The sequence below is a fragment of the Condylura cristata genome, unplaced genomic scaffold (assembly GCF_000260355.1).
Source record: "Condylura cristata isolate star-nosed mole 26May11 unplaced genomic scaffold, ConCri1.0 scaffold00001, whole genome shotgun sequence".
Classification (NCBI taxonomy): Eukaryota; Metazoa; Chordata; class Mammalia; order Eulipotyphla; family Talpidae; genus Condylura; species Condylura cristata.
This window is the reverse complement of record NW_004567102.1, coordinates 1,098,977-1,120,559: the sequence shown is the minus strand read 5'-3', so window position 1 is coordinate 1,120,559 and position 21,583 is coordinate 1,098,977. Positions and strand designations below refer to the sequence as shown.

The 21,583-nt window shown below is 45.6% G+C and overlaps 2 protein-coding genes across 2 annotated transcripts in view; one reads left to right on the top strand and one right to left on the bottom strand.

The window, feature by feature from the left end:
- Window positions 1-5,240, bottom strand: part of LOC101633145 (HLA class II histocompatibility antigen, DP beta 1 chain-like) — a 59,154-nt gene extending 53,914 nt beyond the window's left edge. The window contains 1 exon segment of the mRNA XM_012726441.1: window positions 5,220-5,240. Within this exon segment, the coding sequence (XP_012581895.1) occupies window positions 5,220-5,240 (21 nt within the window).
- A 4,771-nt stretch (window positions 5,241-10,011) lies between these two features.
- LOC101632917 (HLA class II histocompatibility antigen, DO alpha chain) lies at window positions 10,012-13,644 on the top strand. The gene is made up of 5 exons (XM_012726367.1): window positions 10,012-10,093; window positions 11,779-12,027; window positions 12,411-12,692; window positions 12,788-12,923; window positions 13,632-13,644. Exons 1-5 carry the CDS (start codon window positions 10,012-10,014, stop codon window positions 13,642-13,644), a joined length of 762 nt encoding a protein of 253 aa, XP_012581821.1.
- Window positions 13,645-21,583: the final 7,939 nt, after the last annotated feature.

Below are 21,583 nucleotides of genomic sequence, written 5' to 3'. Positions count from 1 at the left end.
TAACTAAAATAATGCTCATGGGGAATTGTATAGCTGTAAGTGCTTTAACAGAGAAAGATAAAACAAAAACAAAAAAACCCACAAAGTAAACCTAGAGCGAGTAGAAAAAGGAAAAAAAAAAAAAAAAAGATAAGAGCAGAAATCACCGAATTAGAAAACGGACAAGCAGAGGAAATCCATGAAACCAAAACCAAATGGCTTAATGAAAAATGCAAACATCCATAAACTTCTAGCTAAATTGGGTAACAAGAAAGAAAGAAAGAAATTACCCAGATCAAGTATGAAGGGGTCATCACTACAGAATCCGTGGATCTTTAAGAGGATGACAGGGAACATTAGTAAGAGGCTAAGTAGGAAAGGCCAGGAGTGTCGCCCACCCAGGTAACTTGGGCTGGTGGAACCTGCCAGAGTGAACATTCTGAACTGGAAGGTACCTGAGGCTTGTAGGTTCCAGGCTCAGCCTCCTCTAGCGGGAGAGTCGTCCGGGGAACTGACAGCGGCGCCCCCTATCTTTCCTCCTTTGCTTTTCTCTTACATGTCCTGTTTTCATGAGGCTATGTAGAAAGGCACAGATGCCCCTAAAACCCGAGAAGCTCTTTGAGTTTATACCTCGGGCTGATTCTGACCACAGAGACAACCTCAGAAACAAACAACAGCAGGACTAGGAGCAACTGGAAAGACAGATGCCAAATAAGAAGCACATAACCCCCAAAGGAGCTGCTGTCTCATCTCTAGCCCTAAATACTGGGGAGCTTTCCTGAGGGTAGGAGAGAGAATGGATGTCAGGAGCAAGGAGGTGGTGGTAGGTGGGTTTGGTCACCCCCTCTGTCTCCGAAGTGTGGCCAGAATAACTTGGTTCACCTGGTGGTTCTGCCTCCTTCACAGCTCACCTGCATCTGCTCAGCGGGTAGCAGAGGGCAAAGGAAGGGGCTGGAGCAGGCCTCAGGGCACCATGAAAGCTTCAGTCTGCTGCTGGCTAAGCAGTCTGCTGAGTCCTGGTTGGCTCAGACATCCTGACCTGCCTCGTGCTGGCACCTGTGCCCCAGAACCCTGGGCCTTCTGCCCCTTTGAGGGGCAGCCACACACCTCTCCTACCCAACTGCCCCAGTCCTGAATGAGTCCCCTGTGATTTGAATGGGCTAGTGCTTGTTTCTCCTGTGCATTTATCAATCAGGGAACACTGGCCAGTCTAGAAAAGTAATCTTGAAATGTCTTTCTTACCGCATTTATTGCTTATTTGATGCTGGTTTTCAAAGGAAATTTTACTTGCAACACAGACAAAAATGAGAATAGGTTGTTTGGGCAATTTTTGTGTGTATGGAAAGCTTGAAGCAGTGGCTTCAGCACGCTGGGTGTCACTTCTGTCCTCTCTGGATTCTGCTGTCCTCGCCATCACCTACCTGCAGTGAGACTGGCCTCCCCTCCTGGCCTGTGTTGTTCATTCCTGTTCAGATTGTTGGCAGAAACTTCCCTGCTCAGTTGCTGAGCTTGGCCCACCCTTGGGTGAAGTGTTTGTGAGTCTCCAGGGACCTCATGGCTGATGGCTTCTGGGGAGTCTGCTTGCCTCATGCGGAGGCAGCAACTGTGAGGAAGGAAATGTAGCCCCATCCAATTACAGAGAATATGTTGCCCCATGGGTCCCCTTCATAATCCCTCTTTTGTGTATTCCTGAGGTCACCTCTGGGTCACATTTATTTGCAGAAGACAGTAATGGACTGACTGGGAGTGTAATCATCTTCGACGCCCTCTTGCTCAGTGGCCAGTTCTTTCCTTCAGGAGCTGATCCTCTAATGGCTGCCGCTGGCTAGCCTCAGAGATGATTTCCTATCCCTTTTACAGAGGTCATGGGTTAAAATGAGGGCTACAGAAACAAAAGCATTAAAAAACTTAGAAACAGGGCCCTTCCTGGTGGTGCAGCGGGTTAAAGCACTGCACTAAGAAGCTAAAGCCACTTCCACATGAGTTCGATTCCCACCTGCCCAGGAGGAGATCCACATGGCGTGGCAGACCTCTCCTGACCCTCCCGCTGCTCCCCTCAGCAGTGTACTTCGTCCATTTGCCTGTTCTGCTCCCCACTCTGTCTCTGGTGAATCCTCTCACCTTCCGCATCTATGGCCTGTACCCCAGCTCTGTATAAATAAATCTTTAAAAAAAAAAAAACTTAGAAACAATAATAGACATATGTTCTACCAAGAAAGGAAGCGATCCATTTATGTATCTTGGATATATAAAAATCAGTTAAATATTGTGTGAATATTTTCTCCCACTTAATAGGATATCTTTTTATTCTTTTACTTTATTTTTGTATAGAAGAGCTGGGGTGTAGGCCAGAGGTGTTGGTTGGGGGTAGCGTGAGGGGATTCACCAGAGACAGAGCAGGGAGCAGAACAGGAAGATGTACTCAAATACACTTCTGAGGGAGGCAGCAGGTAAGATAGGAGAGGTCTGCTGGGCCATGTGTGTCAGCTCCCTGGCCAGGGATCAAACTCATGCTGCAGTGGCTGCGGATAGCTTCATAATGCTGCCTGTATCGATAGTTGATGATTGCTAAGTCCTATCCTGTGATATGGGTAGAACCCAGTTGGTTGAAGGACTTCTGGGCTTTTTCCAGTTTTTAGCAAACTTTAAATAAAGCTGCTATTAATATTTATTTTAAGATTTATTTTACTTATGCATACAAGAACTAGGGTATAGGCCTGAGGTGTGGGGGTGATTGACCAGAGACAGAGCAGGGAGCAGAACAGGCAGACTGATGAAGTGCACTGCAGTAAGACACTGCTGCTCCCCTCACAGTGAAGTACACTGCTGTGGGTCACCGGCCCTGGCTGGGGATTGAACTCAAGTAGTAGAGGTGATAGTGCTGAGACTTAATCTCTAGGCCACTAGGGAGGCCCGAGGATGTTTTTTTAATCTTCCATATTTTGCTGATTAAAACCTTTTTTAACGAGGTAATCCCAAGTTTATAGTACTTTTTATTATTTTAGATTAAATACCAAGGTGTTTATAAAAAAAAGCTTGAACATTTGAATCTTTAAGTGAGTTATTACAATAAGATAAAATGTTACAAAGAAGCAAGTTTCTGATAAATTAAAAAAGTGATGTTTTGATGAAATAATTCCTGATTAGTTGAGTATTTTATGAGCTGGATTTAGCAAGTTGATTTGTAGGTGATCATGGGGAGGGTAGAATTGGCCTGGAGCCAAGGGCCACCTCCCAGACCACACAGGCCCCGGATCAAGGGACACCTGACAGAGACCTAAAGATTGTGCACTGTAGAGCATTTCTGTTCTGGGGCATCAGCGTGGAAAGTGGTGAACTCTGCTCACATGTTGGACCAACCACAAAACATCTACAGATGAGAGAAAGTGGAGAGCAATGACCATGGTGACATGGAAGCAGAGAACCATCAGAACAGAGAAAACCACCCAGAGAGAGGCAGCTTCCCACGGTCATAATAATAGGTTTACCCTGTGGCCTGGGTCATCATTCCAAAAAGAGGGAAGGAGGAGAGGGAGGAGGTAAAACCCTGAAGCACTTGACTGTTCTCAAATGAGAGATTTTTTTTTTTCAAAACTAGTTTTTAACCAGAAAGAAGAGTTGCATTCTGAACCTTTAAATGGCCGGCATAGGGGATTTCCTGCCATTATTTGGAATTGTTGCTCCAGAGTGTATTGAGCCTGGTTACATATTTTTTAAGTTTTTTTTCCACATGTGAGTTTTAATGTGTAAATTTCAAACTAATTACAGATGCAAAGGATGAGTGATTTTACCTTATGGTTTTCAGTTTTTCTCCAGCAGATAAAGGTTGGGGCTCTCGGATTTAGAGATGTCAGGAGAATGGGGTGGGGAATTGTAGATGAAGCGAAGACAGCAACACAGCAGGACTCCAGAGTCTGGAAAGTGATGCCAGGTCAGAAGGTAGAGAGATGGTCCCATGACTAAACAGAGCAGGGACTGGAGATCCGCCGGCAGGCGTGTGAGCACATGCTTGCTTGGCCTCTCTGTCCAGGAAATTCTGGAGAGAGGACTAGACCTAGTTCTTTTTTTTTTTTTTCCTGAAGATTTATTTATTTAAGCATGCAATACTGGGGTACAGGCCACAGGTGCACAGGCCCCGAGAGGATTCACCAGATACAGAGTGGGGAGCAGAACAGGCAAGTCGATGAAGTACACTGCTGAGGGGAGCCGCGGGCGGGTCAGGAGAGGTCTGCGTTCCATGTGGGTCATCAGCCTGGCCAGGGATGGAACTTGTGCTAAAGCTGCTGTAGCTAGTTTCGCAGTAGAGTGCTTTAACCCATTCCATTGTACCACCAGGGAGGGCCCTAGACTACTTTTCCTCGTTCTGTTGGTTGTATGCTTGAAGCTTTAATTACTAAGGAAAGAATCACTCCAGAAGGTAGAAGATCATGTGAACATTTATATTGCACATTAATATGCTTTCTTTTTTGGGTCTCCCTGGTGGTGCAAGGAGTTAAGTCTCAGCCCTATGAAGCTATGTAGCATGAGTTCAATCCCTGGCCAGGAACCTGACCCACATGACACAGCAGACCTTTCCTGTCTCCACCACTGCTCCCCTCCCCTCAGCAGTGCATCTCAGTAGATCTGCTTGTTCTGCTCCCCAATTTGGTGAATCCTCTTAACTCTCCTGGCCCTCCTCACATCATTTGCAGTGTTTTCTTCTCCTGTCCCCCCCCCCCATATTATTCACATTATTTTCAGTGCTATGTTCAGCTTTCCATGAGAATTGAAAGATCATTGATAACAAAAAGTTTAATTGTGGCTTTTGGATTTGTGGAAATTAATAAGAAACAGGTGAAAATAATATTTACTTAAAACCAAAGATATTCAAAGTATTGTCCATGAATCATTAATTAGTGTAAAAGTGATCAGTGAGATTATATCCATATATATTTGTAATTATACATTACATGTTATTATGTATTATGTCCCAGAGCCTAGCATAGCGCCTGAAGTAAAAACCTATTACAAGTAGGTAATTATATAGAGTATATATATAAGTTTCAGAATGGAAATATTAGAAAATAAGGTCTCCCTGATGGAATTTCTAGATAGCCATAGGAGATAACTTGGACCCCTGTAAGCAAGCTTCTTAAATTGAAGAATCCAGGGAAAGGAGAGAATCACTAACCGGTGGCCCATCAGGAGCAACCAAACAGCACTGCCTACTAGAAAAATAATGGAACTCACATAGTCAGTACCGGATTGTCTAGTAGCGCCATAGGAAATTAGCAAGAAACAGGTGAAAATAATATTCACTTAAAACCCAACGTATCCAAAGTATTGTCAATGAATCAATTAGTGTAAAAGTGATCAGTGAGACTATATGCACATATATTTGTAATTATACATTACATATTATTATAAAGTCTTTGACATTTCCTGTGTTTATGTGTTATATCTCAATTCGAACTGGCCGTATGACACGCATGACTGGTAGCTACTACATCTGGTGTCATGCACCTAGCAGAGGGATGTGTTCCTGTCGGGGACTCTTTGTTCCCCGATCATGGATTATTGGGGGGCAGAACAGGCAGGGTCTCAAGGTGGGAGTGCATCACCGGTGAGTGGAGATTCCTAAAAAAGGGGGAAAAGGAGAAAAAGGGGAAAGGGGAGCGAGGAAGATACAGGAATCGGAGTTGGGTGCAAGTCTTCCTGTTCTGCTTTTAGCAGAAGTTTATTTTATACATTAGGAGCAAGCAGTGGGATGACATCAGCACATGAACTGGGCTGAGAGATTTACAATCATCTCTTTTTTTTTTTTTTGCTAAGAACAGTTTAGGGTCATATTGCCCTTTAGCTGAGATATAACATTCATTATTCTTAAAATCAATCTATTAAAGTTAAGATAGGTACATAAATTCATAAAATTTAAGGCTAACATTGTTATATTTACTACAGTGTTGATTGGCTAAAATAAAGTCCCTTTAAACCTTAAGTGCTATTTAATGATCTTCATTCTCATTGAGACATCTTAGAGGTTAAAGTAAAGTTGAGGACTAGGGTGGAGGCTGGGCTGGAGATGTGAAGGGGGATAAGGTGAGGTCGCCGGCCAAGGAGAAGTTGTGAAAAAGGGTACAGTAAAGTTGAAGACTAGGCTGGAGGAATTTTCTGGTAGATAAATCACTAAGAGAGATAGTAAGATTCCTCATTAAAGACTGAGCAATAAAAGTTTTAGGTAAGAGATAAGATTTGGATTCTCGTCCCGGCAGTAAAAGAACTTTAATTATTTGCTCTAGTACTGCCTTGTCTTACAATATTGATTTTGTTATAATTGTTTTTATTAATCAGCCAGTTGTAATAATATTTTTTGCTTTCTAGAGGAATTTCCTGCCTTGGGCAGGGCTTGCTCACCTGAGCGAGGCAGCACCTTATGAAGCTAAGGCAATCTGGCTGTAAGCTGATGGTTGCTTAGAATATTTTGATATTACAAAAAAGGGAGGTCATAACATAAGTTAGCATGGAAATTCTGATTTTTCAGAGCACTTCCGTCTCTATCCAGAATATGTCAGTCGATAGAGATTGCATAGCTTGTGTCATGTTCCCCTACAGTGTCTAGCACAGAGTGGGTCTTCAGTAAGTGCCTATTAATGAAGAGTACCTCCTCACACCACCTCAGCTTATCCTCCAGAGAACATGATGGACACAGCTACAATTATCTCAAAATGAGCATTTTAGACAATTTAAAGATATTGAATATATGCCCATTCAGTGAGTAGATATTTACTCAATCTCTTTTGAGTCTGCCTTTGTTCCAGGTATTGGAACGTCTCCCTCTAGAACCACTGGCTATTCACTTTATTTACTTTTATTTGTTATCATCTGTTTGTTTGGCAAGCATGTATTTGATACTGTTCTAACATTAAATTTAATACTCTGTTAGCTAGAGGGCAGATTGTGTAACAAGGATTTGGTAAACTACCAGCCTTACCCGTTCTATTTAGGAGGCAATTTAGTTAATACATAAATATTCCAAGAAAATAATGAGAGACCTGCTTCCTGCCAGGGTTAATTAGCCCATGCTGCTGGTTCCCACTCTAAATCAGTACTGGAGGGGCCCTCCTCGGTGGTGCAGTGGGTTAAAGCACAGCACTGAGAAGCCAAAGCCACTTCCGCATGAGTTCGATTCCGCATGAGTTCGATTCCGCATGAGTTCGTTTCCGCATGAGTTCGATTCCCACGTGTCCCGGAGGTGATCACATGGCACAGACCTCTCTTGACTTGCCTGCTGCTCCCCTCAGCAGTGTACTTCATCAGTTGGTCTGTTCTGCTCCCCACTGTCTCTGGTGAATCCTCTCACCACCCCTGCACCTCTGGCCTGTACCCCAGTTCTGTATCATAAATAAATAAATCTTTAAAAAAAAGGTATTAGAAAATAGACCAGTCACTTAAGACAACCACAAAAAACACAATTGAAAAAAAAATAAGAGAAGCTATTAACATATGAAAAACACAGCAAATACAGGGGGGAATTATAGATAAGTCCTAAGTGTGAAAATATAGAATAGTAAAAATCAGACCCACATTAATAGGATAGGTGGTGGCAGAGAGAGAGCTGTAAAATAAATTAGTTAATGGAGGATCACATTTTAGAACTCTCCTAGGATAAAGGATGGAAGGGTAAAGAAATTGAAAAGAGAGAAGAAATATATACAAGATGGAGGAGTAAAGTGTCTCAAAATGGATGAGTTCTAGAAAAAGAGGTGAATTCCCATAATTAAAAAAGAGAGAGGACCCCTAATGTCCCACAGCAGGAGAAAGAAACTTTCAATTTGGGTACTATATAATGACACTTAAGATATCAAAGATAATGAGAAAATTATAAAATTCCAGAGAGACTGGTAATAGATTTCTGAACTGTAATGCAGGATGCAAAAAGGCATTATTTAAAATATTAAAGAGAAAAAATACACATAAAATGTAATACTCAACCAAACCTTATCTGAAAGTGATGGTATAATAAAAGTATTTATCAAGCATAGAAAGCTTCAGAGATATGTCATACAAATACCCTCATTAAAATGTTTTTGGAGCAAGTATTCCAATAAGAGAGAAACTTTCAGGAGGTGCTAAAAAGAAATTGGAAGTAAAATTGGTCAACCCCTCTGTGAGGGACAGGGGAAGAACATGAATGGACCTGAAAACTTGCTAATGTCCTTCTGTGGTTAATGGGAAGATGGAGAAGGTAACATTAAAAAGGAAGACTAAATAAACTTTCAAAACAGTAATATTGAAATAAATAAGGCATTACAAATAAGTACAAATAAACCAATAATTATAAATAAAAGCATAGTTGAGATGGGACAAAGACAGCATCATGTACTCACCTAACCACTACATTTTCCTGAACTCACAAGCTACATGCTTCTAGCCCTCTTGCACCTAGGTAGAGTCGTCATCCTTTAATTCCCACACCAGATTGTGAGCAGAGAGAACCCTTGTTCCCGCCCAACCCCTAAAGCAGGTGTGCCTCCCACAGGCCTCTCCTGTCTGCAAGCAGGAAGTGACGTTCCTTTGAGTAGTGAAGATACAAGAGGAAACTAGCCTGGGCAAATTTCTGAGGCAATTTGAGAAGAACTTCAGATCAAGAATAACACTGTGGTTTCTTAAACCACTGTGGTTTTAGCATTTCTCTGTGGCAGAAGCACATTTACCAGTTTACTGTTCCATTGTCCCATGGTTTCAGTTCTCTCCTCACCGGAGAGAAGCGGTCTCAGACCCAACCAGGGCAGCACTATTGCTTCTAGGACAAATGTCTTGAGCCCTGCCCACTATGTGCTGGGTATTATTCTAGACATTGGGGAATGGAAACAAAAACATTAAAGTCAGGGTTCCCCATAAACTGTGCCATTACTAGCTATAATTTGGTTATTTGGAAGTTACGAGATTTGGTCTGCTTCCCTTCCTGTAGGGATCCTTTATTCACTGAGAAAGAACACTAGAGCTGTTTCTGCCAGGTTGGCCGGCCAAGAGTCTCTTAGGGAGCTCAGAGACCCTGGTGCTCCCCTGACTCACTGGGTCAGGGTGGAGCATGGAGTATTCTTAACAAGCTGATTTTCACCAGATGATTCACCGGTTGTAGCCTGATTTGGAACCATACACTCAGATGATTTCTTACAGCCCTTCCAAGATGAAGCAATTTATTTCATGATCACCAAGTGACATATTTGGTGACACACTGGACAGTATATAGAGATGTCTAAATTCTGCCAGAGCCTCCTTGGCCAGAGCCCAACCAGCAGCCAAAAGCAAGGATGACACAGGCCATTCAGGTCACCCAGCTGGCGCGCACACCCAGAGGAGCCTTGAAAGACACACAAAGGTCACCCAGCTCCTTGTGCCGTCCCCAGGACAGACCCAAGCAGCCCCTCTTTACAATAAATATCAACAAGTACATGTTTTTTTCTCACTCAATGCAACAAAGCAATCCGTTTCTAAAATCATTTAACGATCTGAGGGATTTTTACTCTACCATACCACCAATGTTTCATTTTTAATGTCCCTTAGTAACATTATAGTGTTTAACTCCAAATTTATCTGCAGGAACTTAGAGGGGTTGTAAGATTTTCAGCACCTTGGGTCAAGGTAGAGAGCTTTTGTTTGAGCTCAGCTGGGAGCTCTGAAGGGCTTTTTTCTCCCTTCAGAGTCCCTTCTTGCAGGATGTAGTAACAGTTGACTTAAGCTCCTCCCATCTCCCCAAACAGAAACTTCCTTTTGCATCCTCCCCCCACCCCTGCCCGCCCCACCCCACCCCTCAATGAGGACCAGCCTCTCCCGGCAGGTGGTTCCCACAAAGAAATCTTCACTTCTCACCCAGGCACTCTACTGTAATTCTTTACCCAGCAACCGTGGCATTACTCAAAATGTTTTTTTCTGATTGGCTGAATACAGCAGGGGTCTCCCCTAAGCTAGAATCTGTTCTCTTCTTTACATCTTCTTGTTTCTTTACCCCCACATGGACTGAGGCTCACTTGGTTAAAGCACCCGAGGGCCATGATCCTCAACGGGGCCCTGGTCCTGGGCCTCCACACCTTGATGACCCTTCTGAACCCCCAGGAAGTTGGGGCCATCAGGGGTGAGTGCCGGGGACACCGGGTGAGGAGAGGTTTGGGGAGCCGGATTTACAGGAACAGAACATGAATTGTGTCTCTCTTTCTCTACATTCCCCCCTCTTCCACACCCCCCTCACTCAATCTGGGTACCTCTCACTTTGATCATGTCTGTTCTGGACCTGGAATACAAGTGTACTCAGGCCTGTCATGCCAAGGTCACGCTGGGCCTACTTCAGGCTCGGGGGCCTCCCCATTCCTCCTTCCTGCCACCAGAGTCTCCATTCTACTCTGTCCGGCACCCTGATTTCTCTACCCCTTCCTGGCCCCAGCGTGCCCTTTCAAGTCTAGTTCTGGTGGTGTATTGATCACCAGGCCCATCGGTACCTGTCAGGATAAACTGTCTTTATCCTGCTCTGGAATGTGAGCTTCTGGTGAGGGGCCTCAGCTGATTGGTCTCTATTTCATGGAGCCTGGTGTGTCTCTGTGCACATGCAGCACCTACTGAACGAGTGATTTCTTTCTTTCTAAACATTTCTTTTTTTAAGATTTTTAAATATTTATGCATACAGAAATAGGGTACAAGGCAGAGGTGTAGGGGCAGCGAGAGTGGGGAGCAGAAGAGGCAGATCGACAAAGTACACTGCTGAGGGGAGCAGCGGGCAGGTCAGGAGAGGTCTGTGGTGCGGCCAGGCTTGGCTTGGCTTGGCTGAGGTTCACAGTGCTGCACTCCAACCCGCTGAGCCACCAGGGAGTGCCCCCTGAGCGCGTGATTTCTTAACTTTCTAAAGGAATCTTACCAATGAAAACCTAACCCCTAACTGCCAAAACCACGCTTTAGTTATGGGAAGAAACACTTTGATTCATAATTAGCTCAAAGATAGAAGGATTGGGACACAGACTGTGAACTTCTGACTCTTTTCTAGTGCTCCCTGCCACACTTGGGTCTACCTTTTTCTTTCTTTCTTTAAAAGATTTATTTGTTTATGCCTACAAGAACTGGGGTATAGGCCAGAGGTGCAGGGGTGAGAGGATTCACCAGAGACAGAGTGGGGAGCAGAACAGCCAGATCTATTGAAATACACTGCTGAGGGGAGCAGTGGGAGGGTCAGGAGAGGTCTGCCATGCCATGTGGGTCAGCTCCCTGGATGGGGATTGAACTTATGCTGTAGTGGCTGTGGACAGCTTCATAGTGCTGTGCTTTAACCGGCTATGCCACCAGGGAGGGCCCTGAGTCTCCCTTTTTCTATCCCTGTGGTCTCCATGGTGCACTCCTGCCAGCTGGGGCCTGTTCTCCCTCACACTCACCCATGCTGGCTCTGTGTTTCACCTACCGCCTATCCTGAATCCTTTCCTCCTCATTCCACCCCACACAAGCCCTCATCTCACACACAGGACCTCATAGCACAGCAGGAGCAGATGACCACAGACAGGATTTAACTTGGGGAACCCCAAGCATGTTTTATGGCAGCCTCTCTTCCCAGCTGTGTCGCTAAGAGCCAGGGTGCCGGGCCCATGCCTTCTTCCTCCATCAACCCCTTCCAAACCCGGCGAGTCTTCCAGCCTCCAAGGGCCAGCGCAGTGCCAGAACTGGACTCTGTCCCTCGCAGAAGCAGGATGGACATAGGCTCAGAGACAAGAGAGTTCATGTCGGGAATGAGACTGATGTGCTTTCCCTCTCTTTCCCTGACCCTGACTGTACCTGATACAGCTGACCACATGGGCTCCTATGGACCAGCCTTCTACCAGTCTTATGATGCCTCGGGTCAGTTTGCCTATGAATTTGATGGGGAACAGCTGTTCTCTGTGGAGCTGAAGAACAGGGAGGCTGTGTGGCGTCTGCCCGAGTTTAGCAACTTCACCTACTTTGACCCAATGAATGGGTTCAGAAGCATCGACATTATCAAAGCCCATCTGGACATGTTGGTGGAACGTTCCAACCGTACCAGAGCCACCACAGGTACCTGTCCCTTCCCTTGCCTCCCACGCTATCAGGCAGAGCAGGCCCAGGGAAGTCTCTCCCCCACTTCACTGGCCTCTATCCACTCTGGTGCACAGCTCTTAGTGCCCCGGATTGTTGTGCTCAGTCCCCATCTCTCTCAACCCCTTCAGCACCCTCATCTGAGGAATAACCCTTGTCACCTGGATCACCCCCCACCCAAGGCACCTGTCAGACATAGGATCCTCTGCCTCCTCTTCCCCCCCATCCTTGTCTCCCATCCTTACCCTCCTAGAGCATCCCCTGCCCACAGATGACCAATCAGAGCAACTGTTCCCAGTTCCGGCCCTGCTGAGGCCCCGCTGCAGGGCGAGCCTTTGGGATTCAGACCCTCTTTCTTCTAGTGCCTCCAAGGGTGACCGTACTCCCCAAGTCTCGAGTGGAGCTGGGCCAGCCCAATGTCCTCGTTTGCATGGTGGACAACATCTTCCCCCCTGTGATCAACATCACCTGGCTGCGCAATGGTCACTCGATCACCAAGGGGGTGGTCCAGACCAGCTTCTATTCCCAGCCTGACCATACATTCCGGAAGTTCCACTACCTGACCTTTGTGCCCTCTGCAGACGACTTCTATGACTGCAAAGTGGAGCACTGGGGCCTGGAAGAGCCCCTCTTCTTGCACTGGGGTACGGAGGCCCTCCCAGCCCACCCTTCACAAACCCGTGTCTGCTGTCCTCTAGAGTCCCTTTGCCTGCCCCCTGACACTTCTTGTCTCTCTCAGAGCCTTTGGTGACTGCCCCACGGCCCGACACCACAGAGACCCTGGTCTGCGCCCTGGGTCTGGCCTTCGGCCTGCTGGGTTTCCTCGTGGGCACCATCCTCATCATCAAGGGCACACGCTTGTCCAGTGCTCCCAGGTGTGGAGGCCCCGGGGGACTAAAGGGAGGAAAGCGGGTGACTCTGAACAGGCTGGGGGTGGAGAATCCGAGATTCTGTTGGGAGGGGTGGGATCAGGAAGTTTGATAGAGTCAAGTAGTGGGCAGGGAACAGAAAACAGAGGTGAGGTGGGATGTGAGGATTGGAGGAGTGGTCACTCAGACTTAGGACCCCACACACGTGAGCTTGAACAACTGAGTCATATGGTTTTTGCTACTTTAGGCAATGACCCTTCTAAGAGAAGGGGATTATGGGAGATGCCCTGCGGATTCCTCAAGTGTCTGACAGCCCCGTGCCAGGCTCAGTGCCAGTCTGCTAAGTACATCTCCATGTGCTGTCTCTGAATGTGATCAGCCTCTGTCCTTTTCCCTCCCTTTGCCTCTGTACTTGCCAGCTGACGCGGCTTCCCACTCCCGTCCTAAGCACACAGACACAGATGCTCTCTAGCTTCTCTCTTTCTCTTTCCCCCTCCCGGGCTCTGGCTGGCAGCCAGTAAGTTTTTAATGATGCTTGCTCTATTTTGTCTTCACCAGGTCTTGGCCAGTTCTCCCAGGATGAGAGGGAGGCTGGGCCTGGAAGAGGGGATTCTGGGTGGTGACCATTGAGCATGACCTCTTGGCGCTGGGAATTGGAGGTCATCCTCAAGCTGGTCCAACTACCATACTCCGTCTGACTCCATCCCCCAAAAGGGATGAAGAGTAGCCTGTTCATTGTACTCCCTTCAACCAACAAAGGTTCTGAAATGTGCCGGGAGAGGACCCTCTCACTGGAGTTCCGATCTTGTCTGAATTTACCTGGTAGGAAGGAAGAGGGCATTGGCACTCAGCCATGGTGACGATATCATGCCCTTTATTCTACACTACCTAGAGTCCCAAGCATGACGGAGGTTCAAGGCTTAGATAGGTGGTTGCTTCCTCAGCCTGGGTCAGTCACGTCAGGCAGTGGGTAGCAGAGTAGACCTGCAGAGTATATGATAAGAGGGAGATCTAAGGGGGATCCGCCTGAGTGATCTCTGGTTGTGTGGACAGTGCCTAAAATACACACACAACCATATAAGGGAGTAACGTCAAGCTGGGGGTCTGAATTGCAAACATTCAGCCCTAGAAAAGAAAGCTATCAGGAGATTATGGGCATGCTCTGGGTTTCCCAAGAGAGAATAAGTTGGGAGACTGTGTGGTCAAAAGAAGGCTGATGAAATGGAGGAAGATTGCCTGGTCCAGTCGCTGACGAAAGGGAGGATATTTACACACGAGTGGTGCCCAGAGCCCGAGAATGGGCCTTGGTCAGGCCTCACAGGGAACAGAACTCAGAACTGGAAAGCAGCAGAACGGGGAGCAGCAGCCCCTTTTGCTCTCTCTGGCCACATGATCTGTGCTCTCAACACCCTGTGATGGCAGCCACTTTCTTCTGACTGTCCGTTCAACTAACGAGCCCATCCTACAGCACCTGAGCCCTGACTTCCTATGGGCCGACTCCTAGTCACAGTTTAAAATTTTTGGAAAAACAAATGACCGCCCAAAGTTGAGGCAGATGTCCAGCCCAGCCCAGTGGTCTGTGACCAGTGGGACAAGGTTCCCCCCCCCCTTTGAGGTGAGGGGTGAGTCATTTTCAGAGAAAGAAGAATGAGTTGGTTCTCAGAAGGCACCATCGATATGTCTTGTCTCCAGCTGTGCTGATCTGCTTAAAAGTGAATTTGACGCAGCCTTGAACAGGGGCTTCTCAGAGCTCTTCCCTAATGTTTAATAAAGTCTTTGAAAGTGTCTTCTTTTGACCAGAAGTGTGCTTTTTCATTATGTGTACATTGCCCAGGAAACACTGGAACTTCTAGGAAAAGTTCCAGATCTTTCATATTTATGTAACTGCCCTCACATATTTCCCCCTTCTAGTTGCAACATAAGTAGTCTCTCATTTAAAAAGGTTTTTAATTTGATCCAATTTCTTCAGATTCTTTTAGAATAGACATTCAACAGTGCCCTCCTCTCCTGTATTTTATCTGCAGGGTTTCTCCTACAGATAATAAACATATCATTTCACTTATATATTGAAGACATCTAATTCCCTCTGACCAGTAACCTAAATTTCCCATCCCATAAGCCCCTCTGTTTTCTCACAGAGTTCTGAACAGACTGCCTCCAGGTCCACTCTCCCATCCTCTTTCCATTTTTTGGGGGTACACACTGTGTATCGCATACTGCATTCTAATACCCAATAATTTCATCTGGTAGATACTCATATTCCATTTTTACTAAGTAGCAACTGAGGCTTAAATAAATTCAGCAATTTACTCACAGTAGCACGATTGTAAATCTCAAAGCTGGAATAGAACTCAGTTCTGTTTTACACCAGAGCCCACTCCCCTCCGTTAGTAGAGAAATGGCCTAGTACCTGGACTGGGAGGTGACAACTATGAATTTTCTGACCTCCCTTAAAAATTTTTAATTAATGGTCCTCCCTGGTGATGCAACAGGTTAAAGCACAGCACTAAGAAGCCAAAGCAGAGTTCGATCCCTGCCCTGGAGGTGCCACAGGGCGCAGCAGGCCTCTCCTGACCCGCCCGCTGCTCCCCTCAGCAGTGTATTTCATCCGTCGGCCTGTTCTGCTCCCCACTGTCTCTGGTGAAGCCTCTCACCCCCCACCTCGCACCTCTGGCCTGTACCCCAGTTCTGTATGCATAAATAAATAGATCTTTAAAAATTTTTAAATTAAAAATAAAAATTACATTTCCTTTATAGTAAAATACCAAAACCCAAAAGTAACGGAATGCCCTTATTCATTTGACTAATGGGGCAATGTCCGCCAACCGATGCTCAACGGAACAGGTCCACTGCAGTCAGGAATCGGGGCACCTTCCTCTCATTTATACACCCCTTTATCAATCAGCTACAAGAGGTGAGCCCCTCTTGTTTCTCTAGGTGGAGGTGAAGGTGAGGGAGTGATGTAAATAGCCGTAGTCTCCACCTCCCAAAACTGTACGTAGTGAAGGAAACATAAAAACCTCAAGCAAAAAGAATATTTAATGATAAACATGAGGTCTGCAAATTGTGATGCAAGCTGCGGAGAAAACCAGAGTGATCTGGACAGAAATGTTGCTGACGAAGACTGACACCAGGGATCTGAGGAATGAATGCTCCAGTAAGAAAGAACAGAAGCACAATGGCCCTGGGCTCACAGGGGCCAGTTAAGGCATGCCATTTACCCAGAACTGAATCTCTTTCTTTTCTACATAACTGCATGCGTGTGCTTTCTAGCTAAGAGCATTATTCATTCTTTTCTAATTTTATTTTTCTTTTAAAAAACTTTTGATTCCGGCCCTCCCTGGTGGCGCGGCGGGTTAAAGCACAGCACTGAGAAGCTAAAGCCACTTCCGCATGAGTTCGATTCCCGCCTGCCCCGGAGGTGACCACATGGCACGGCAGACCTCTCCTGACCCGCCCGCTGCTCCCCTCAGCAGTGTACTTCATCAGTCTGCCTGTTCTGCTCTCCGCTCTGTCTCTGGTGAAGCCTCTCGCCTCCCCTGAGCCTCTGGCCTGTACTCCAGTTTTTATGAACAAACAAATCTTTAAAAAAAAACAACAACAACAAAAAACTTTTGATTCCCTTCATCCCTTCATTCATTTCCCTTTCCTCCCACTGCCCCATTCCCTACCTGTGGCAACCACTAATATTTTCTGTGTATGTATGAGCTTGGGTTTTTTTCTTTTTGATACCACATGTGAGATCACAGGGTATTTTTCTTTCTCTAGCTGGCTTATTTCACTGAGCCTAATGCCCTCGAGGTCCATTCATGTGGTTGGAAATGGCAGTTTCACTTTTTTTTAAATTTATTTATTTCTGCATACAGAACTGGGGTACAGGCCAGAGGTGCCGGGGCAGTGAGAGGCTTACCAGAGACAAAGAGGGGAGCAGAACAGGCCAACTGACAAAATACACTGCTGAGGAGAGCAGTGGGCGGTCACCTTGTGGGTCACCTCCGGGGCAGGGATCAAACTCATGCTGAAGTGGCTTTAGCTTCTTAATGCTGTGCCACCAGGGGAGGTCCAGTTTCAATCTTTTTAATGGCTAAATAATATTCCACTGTGCATATACACCATACTTTCTTTATCTTTTCATCCATTGACAGGCTGCTGCCAGATCTTGGCTGTTGTAAATAGTGTTACAATACTTATGGGGATAGATATATCTTTTCAAGTTACTGTTTTTGTTTTCTGTGGATAAATAATGCTGGCTGATTTTAATTTAAACAAAGTCATATTATGCAAATAGTTTATAAGTCAAATAGTTGTACAAGATTTTCTAAAATTAATGTCCAGTCTCCAACCCCCTGGCCTATCATGTCTTTGCTCCCAGAAGTGATAAACTTCAACTGTTAAAACCAGTTTTATTGCATCGATCTCACTTACCTCTCAGTAACATGTTGTGTTGCTACATACTAAGTTTTCAGTGCTCACCTTTATCTCTTTACTTCCCATTTTGGAAAAGGAGGATATAGGTTTTCTTTCATCCTCACATACATCCCTCCCCCAACCCCTTGTCCCCTGGTTCCTCTTCACAGGACAAAAAGTCATCACTGGGAATTCCCTCACCTATGTTTGTGGAATGAAATAGTTTCATTTCTTCTTTGTGTCTTCATACTTCCTAATAACTCCTCCACTAACGTCAATTAGTTGGATTAGTCCTACAGCATGGAGGACTTCTGGATAGAATCTATAGATGTAGAAAGATAGATAGCTGCATAGGTAACAAGGTGGGTAGATGAGAGATCAGGTATGTGTGTATGTGTGTCTACCCTTATTTTTCAGTTCTGATTGGTGGTGTTAACAATACTTAACCCTCATGGCCCTCCCTGGTGGTGCAGCGGGTTAAAGCTCAGCAGTGCAAGCAAGCCGAAGCCGTTTCAGTGCGAGTTCCATCCCCAGCCCCGGAGCTGACCCCAGCAGACCTCTCCTGACCCGCCCGCTGCTCCCCTCAGCAGTGTACTTCGTTGATCTGCCTGTTCTGCTCCCCACTCTGTCTCTGGTGAAGCCTCTCATACTCCTGCACCTCTGGCCTGTACCCCAGTTCTGTATGCATAAATAAAAATATTTAAAAAACAAACAAAACAATATTTAACTCTCAACCCCAAACAGCTCTCTCAGTTGCTTCTCTTTCTCTCCTGCACTCATTTTTCCCCCTCTCTTGGCCAAGTCTTCGCAGAGTTCCGTGGGCAGAGATGAGAGAATGAAGAAAGTACTGAGAGAACAGCTCGTCAGTGAGTTTTTTTTTTTTTTCTAAATTTCACTTCTGCATTCTTTTTTGATTCTATCTAGGCTATAACCAAAAACTTTTGGTATAGAAGGAAGAATATAAACTCTGAAATCCATTTTATCCTGTCTCACTGGCTCTGTGCTCTTACGTACATTAATTTAGAGTTTCCTCATCTCTAAGTCGGGAGTATAATCATGACGCCTTGTGAGCCGACATAAGTAGCTATGAAAAGCGCCCTCTAAGCTGCCTGTTCTGTAACAAGCACTCAGTAAGGGTCAGTTCCCATTCCCTGCTTTTCTCCTCCCCTGAGCTTCCCCCAGCACTTGGAAAACAAGGCCCTTTCTGTTTTATTTTGTCCTATGCTGACTGAGCCTTCATGTCACTCTCCAGAACTCTCTGAAATAGCCACTCAACCCCAAACAGCTCTCTCAGTTGCATCTCTCTCTCTCCTGCACTCATTTCCCCCCTCTCTTGGCCAAGTCTTCATGGAGTTCTGCAGGCAGAGATGAGAGAATGAGCAAAGTACTGGGGATGAGCCAGGGGGTATGAGATGGATTTGAGAACAGCACATCAGTGAGTTGGCTCACTTTGGTTAGAATGAACTCCAGGACAGGGTGTAGGATTTAAGGGAATGTCTAAGCAGAGGTTCACAACCAGTTTCAGCACCAGGTAACTGACTGGGCCCCAGGGGTCTAAGGACAGGTCAGGAGAAAACCTATGGAAGGATGCAGGTCAACCAGAAACAGGACATTGAAACAAAGGGTGTGGAGAGATGGGGCAGGGCTTGTTTTTTCTCAGATCAAGACCATTATATCATGGTAACCAGGGATCTGGAAGGACAATTGTCATTCACTTCCCATCAAAGAGCATTAAGACTCACTCTGAGAGAGACACAGGATTACTGGGTCTTTTTAAACTATCACTGCTAGTCATTTCAGTTTTCCTTTCTCTGGGGTTACTCAGAGCTAAAAGTAGACAAGCAAACTTAGAAAGCCTTGAAAGCGCTCTCTACTGAGAAAGAGAGATGAAAAAGGATAAGAGAAGAGAAACAAAGATAAGTTAGAGAACAGGTAATCACCATTTAAAAAAATTTTTTTTATTTATGCATATAAGAACTGGGGTGTAGGCCAGAGGTGCGGAGAGGGGGATGGTGGTAATAAGAGAAGAGAGAATTCACCAGAGACATAACAGAACAGGCAGATGTACTGAAATGCACTGCTGAGGGGAGCAGTGGGTGAGACAGGAGAGGTCTGCTGGGCCAGGTGGGTCACTTCCCTGACTGGATATCAAACTCATGCTGCAGTGGCTGGTGACACTGTCTTTTTGATAGCATTGTCTTTAACTCCTGTGCTACTGGAAAGGCCCCAGGTAATCTCATAAGAAATTATAATAACAACTGACTCTGAGCTCTGATAGTTGCAAGTAACGGAAGAGATCTTTGTAACACTCTTATTTATTTATTTTTTCAAATGAACACCTGGCAAAAATTTTTTATCCCTGGAGAATAAATCCCGTTTCCCCTCCCACTTCAAATCAAACATTAGCTTACCTGACAAGACTAGCAATGTCCTAATTTGGCAAACACACACATGATAAATATGTATAAATATTTACTTGTTATACAAGTACACAAAAACACCTGACATTTGGCAAGGATGATTGGTTCCTATTACTTGCACAAAGAGCTACTGGTTGATGAGGAGCCTCAATGGAAGTGACAGGCCTGGTACCCCCCAAGGAGGGAACATTATTAGCCTGTTGGGGGGAGGAGTGGGCATGAGGGAAGATTTGGTAAATGGACCCCCCTCTCAAGTCCAGATGGTATAGCAGAAATACATGGCCCTCGGAACCAGTGATTTAGAGCATATTACTATGCTTCTGTTTATACCACAGGACCCAGCAGCCCCACTCTTGAGCATCTATCTAAAGAACATTGAGGCCATCTATACAAATACTATAAAGGTCAGAAGGGCATAAGGGATGATGCAGGGAAGAAATAAGAAATACAAGCAGTTTACACATTTACATTCTTGACTTAACATATTCAGGCCATTCACAAATATATTCCTCTGGTATGCTTTTTTTCCTTCTGTTATTGGGCATGCTGGAACCTGGTGGTCTGGAATTGCATGTGGTGAGAATCACGAGATGATGTAGATAAGGTGACAAGCATATGTTCTGGAAAAGAACAAATGCCTGGTGTACGTTAGTCCTCATCATCTCCCTGTAGGGCTGAAGTGGTGATATATAACCCCTTATATATAACCCCTGTTTTTGAGGTGACCACTTGTCCCAATTTGCCTGGGACTTTCCCCAGTGTTATTGCTGAAAGTCTCTTGTCCGGAACACTCACCCGGGGCAAGTCTGAGTTCTTGATCATACCCTTGTCCAAACCTCCGTCTGCTCTGGACCTGCCAGAGCAGGGCTGTGGACAGGGCTGATAGCCTCCCTGTGGACAGGGCTGATAGCCTCCCTGTGCTAAGGTACCTGTTGGAGGTAAACACCACAACGTGGTGTTTATAGCCTATAAAGAATAAGACACAGTCCCTACTTTACAAAGGAGCTGTGTATGCACATGGGGGGAAGTAAAGGAGGCAGGGGGTGGTTGGTGAGTGCAAATGGAAACTTTCAGGCTAATTATTCCCTGGAGAGTCCTTCACATTTGGAGAGCAGAACCACGATGGAGGCCAGTTTAAGACACTGTTGGACACGCCTGCTAGAGTCTGGAGACAGGAGAGTGGTTGAATGGCAAGGGCCTAGTGCACAATCAGAAGTTCAATGAGTGACACAGTGGTTCAAAGTGCAGCATTGCAAGCTAGCTGCAACCGCCTCAGTGCAAGTTTGATCCCTGTCCCGGGAGGTGATCTTCATGGTGCTGAAGACCTACCTCTCCTGACCCACCCGCTGCTCCCCTCAGCAGTGTACCTCATCAGTCTGCCTGTTCTGCTCCCCACTGTCTCTGGTGAATCCTCTCACTGCCCCTGCACCTCCGGCCTGTACCCCACTTCTGCATGCATAAATAAATACATCTTTAAAAAAAAGTTTAAAGAAGTTCCTTGGTAGTTGTGTGTGAGCATGTGTGTGTTTGTGTGCATACGAGAGAATGGGGGTAGCTAGAATGACAGTCAGAAACATCTTTATAGTGAAAATAACAAGTTGTTATTATTAGATATTATTGCAATTTGTTGATGAAGGAGGATATTTATTCCATGTGGAAGGAATAGCACATGCCAAGGCAATAAGCAGCAGGGGAGAATTTGGGAGGACCTATCTTTTGCTCTCAGTTGAACACAAAGTTCAAGGAAAGGCAAATGAAGGGTAGCTGTCTAGAGGTAACTGTCTTGTAGAATAAGGGCTATTACTTTTGTGCGCCTTGCCAAAGGTTGTAAACCTTTTG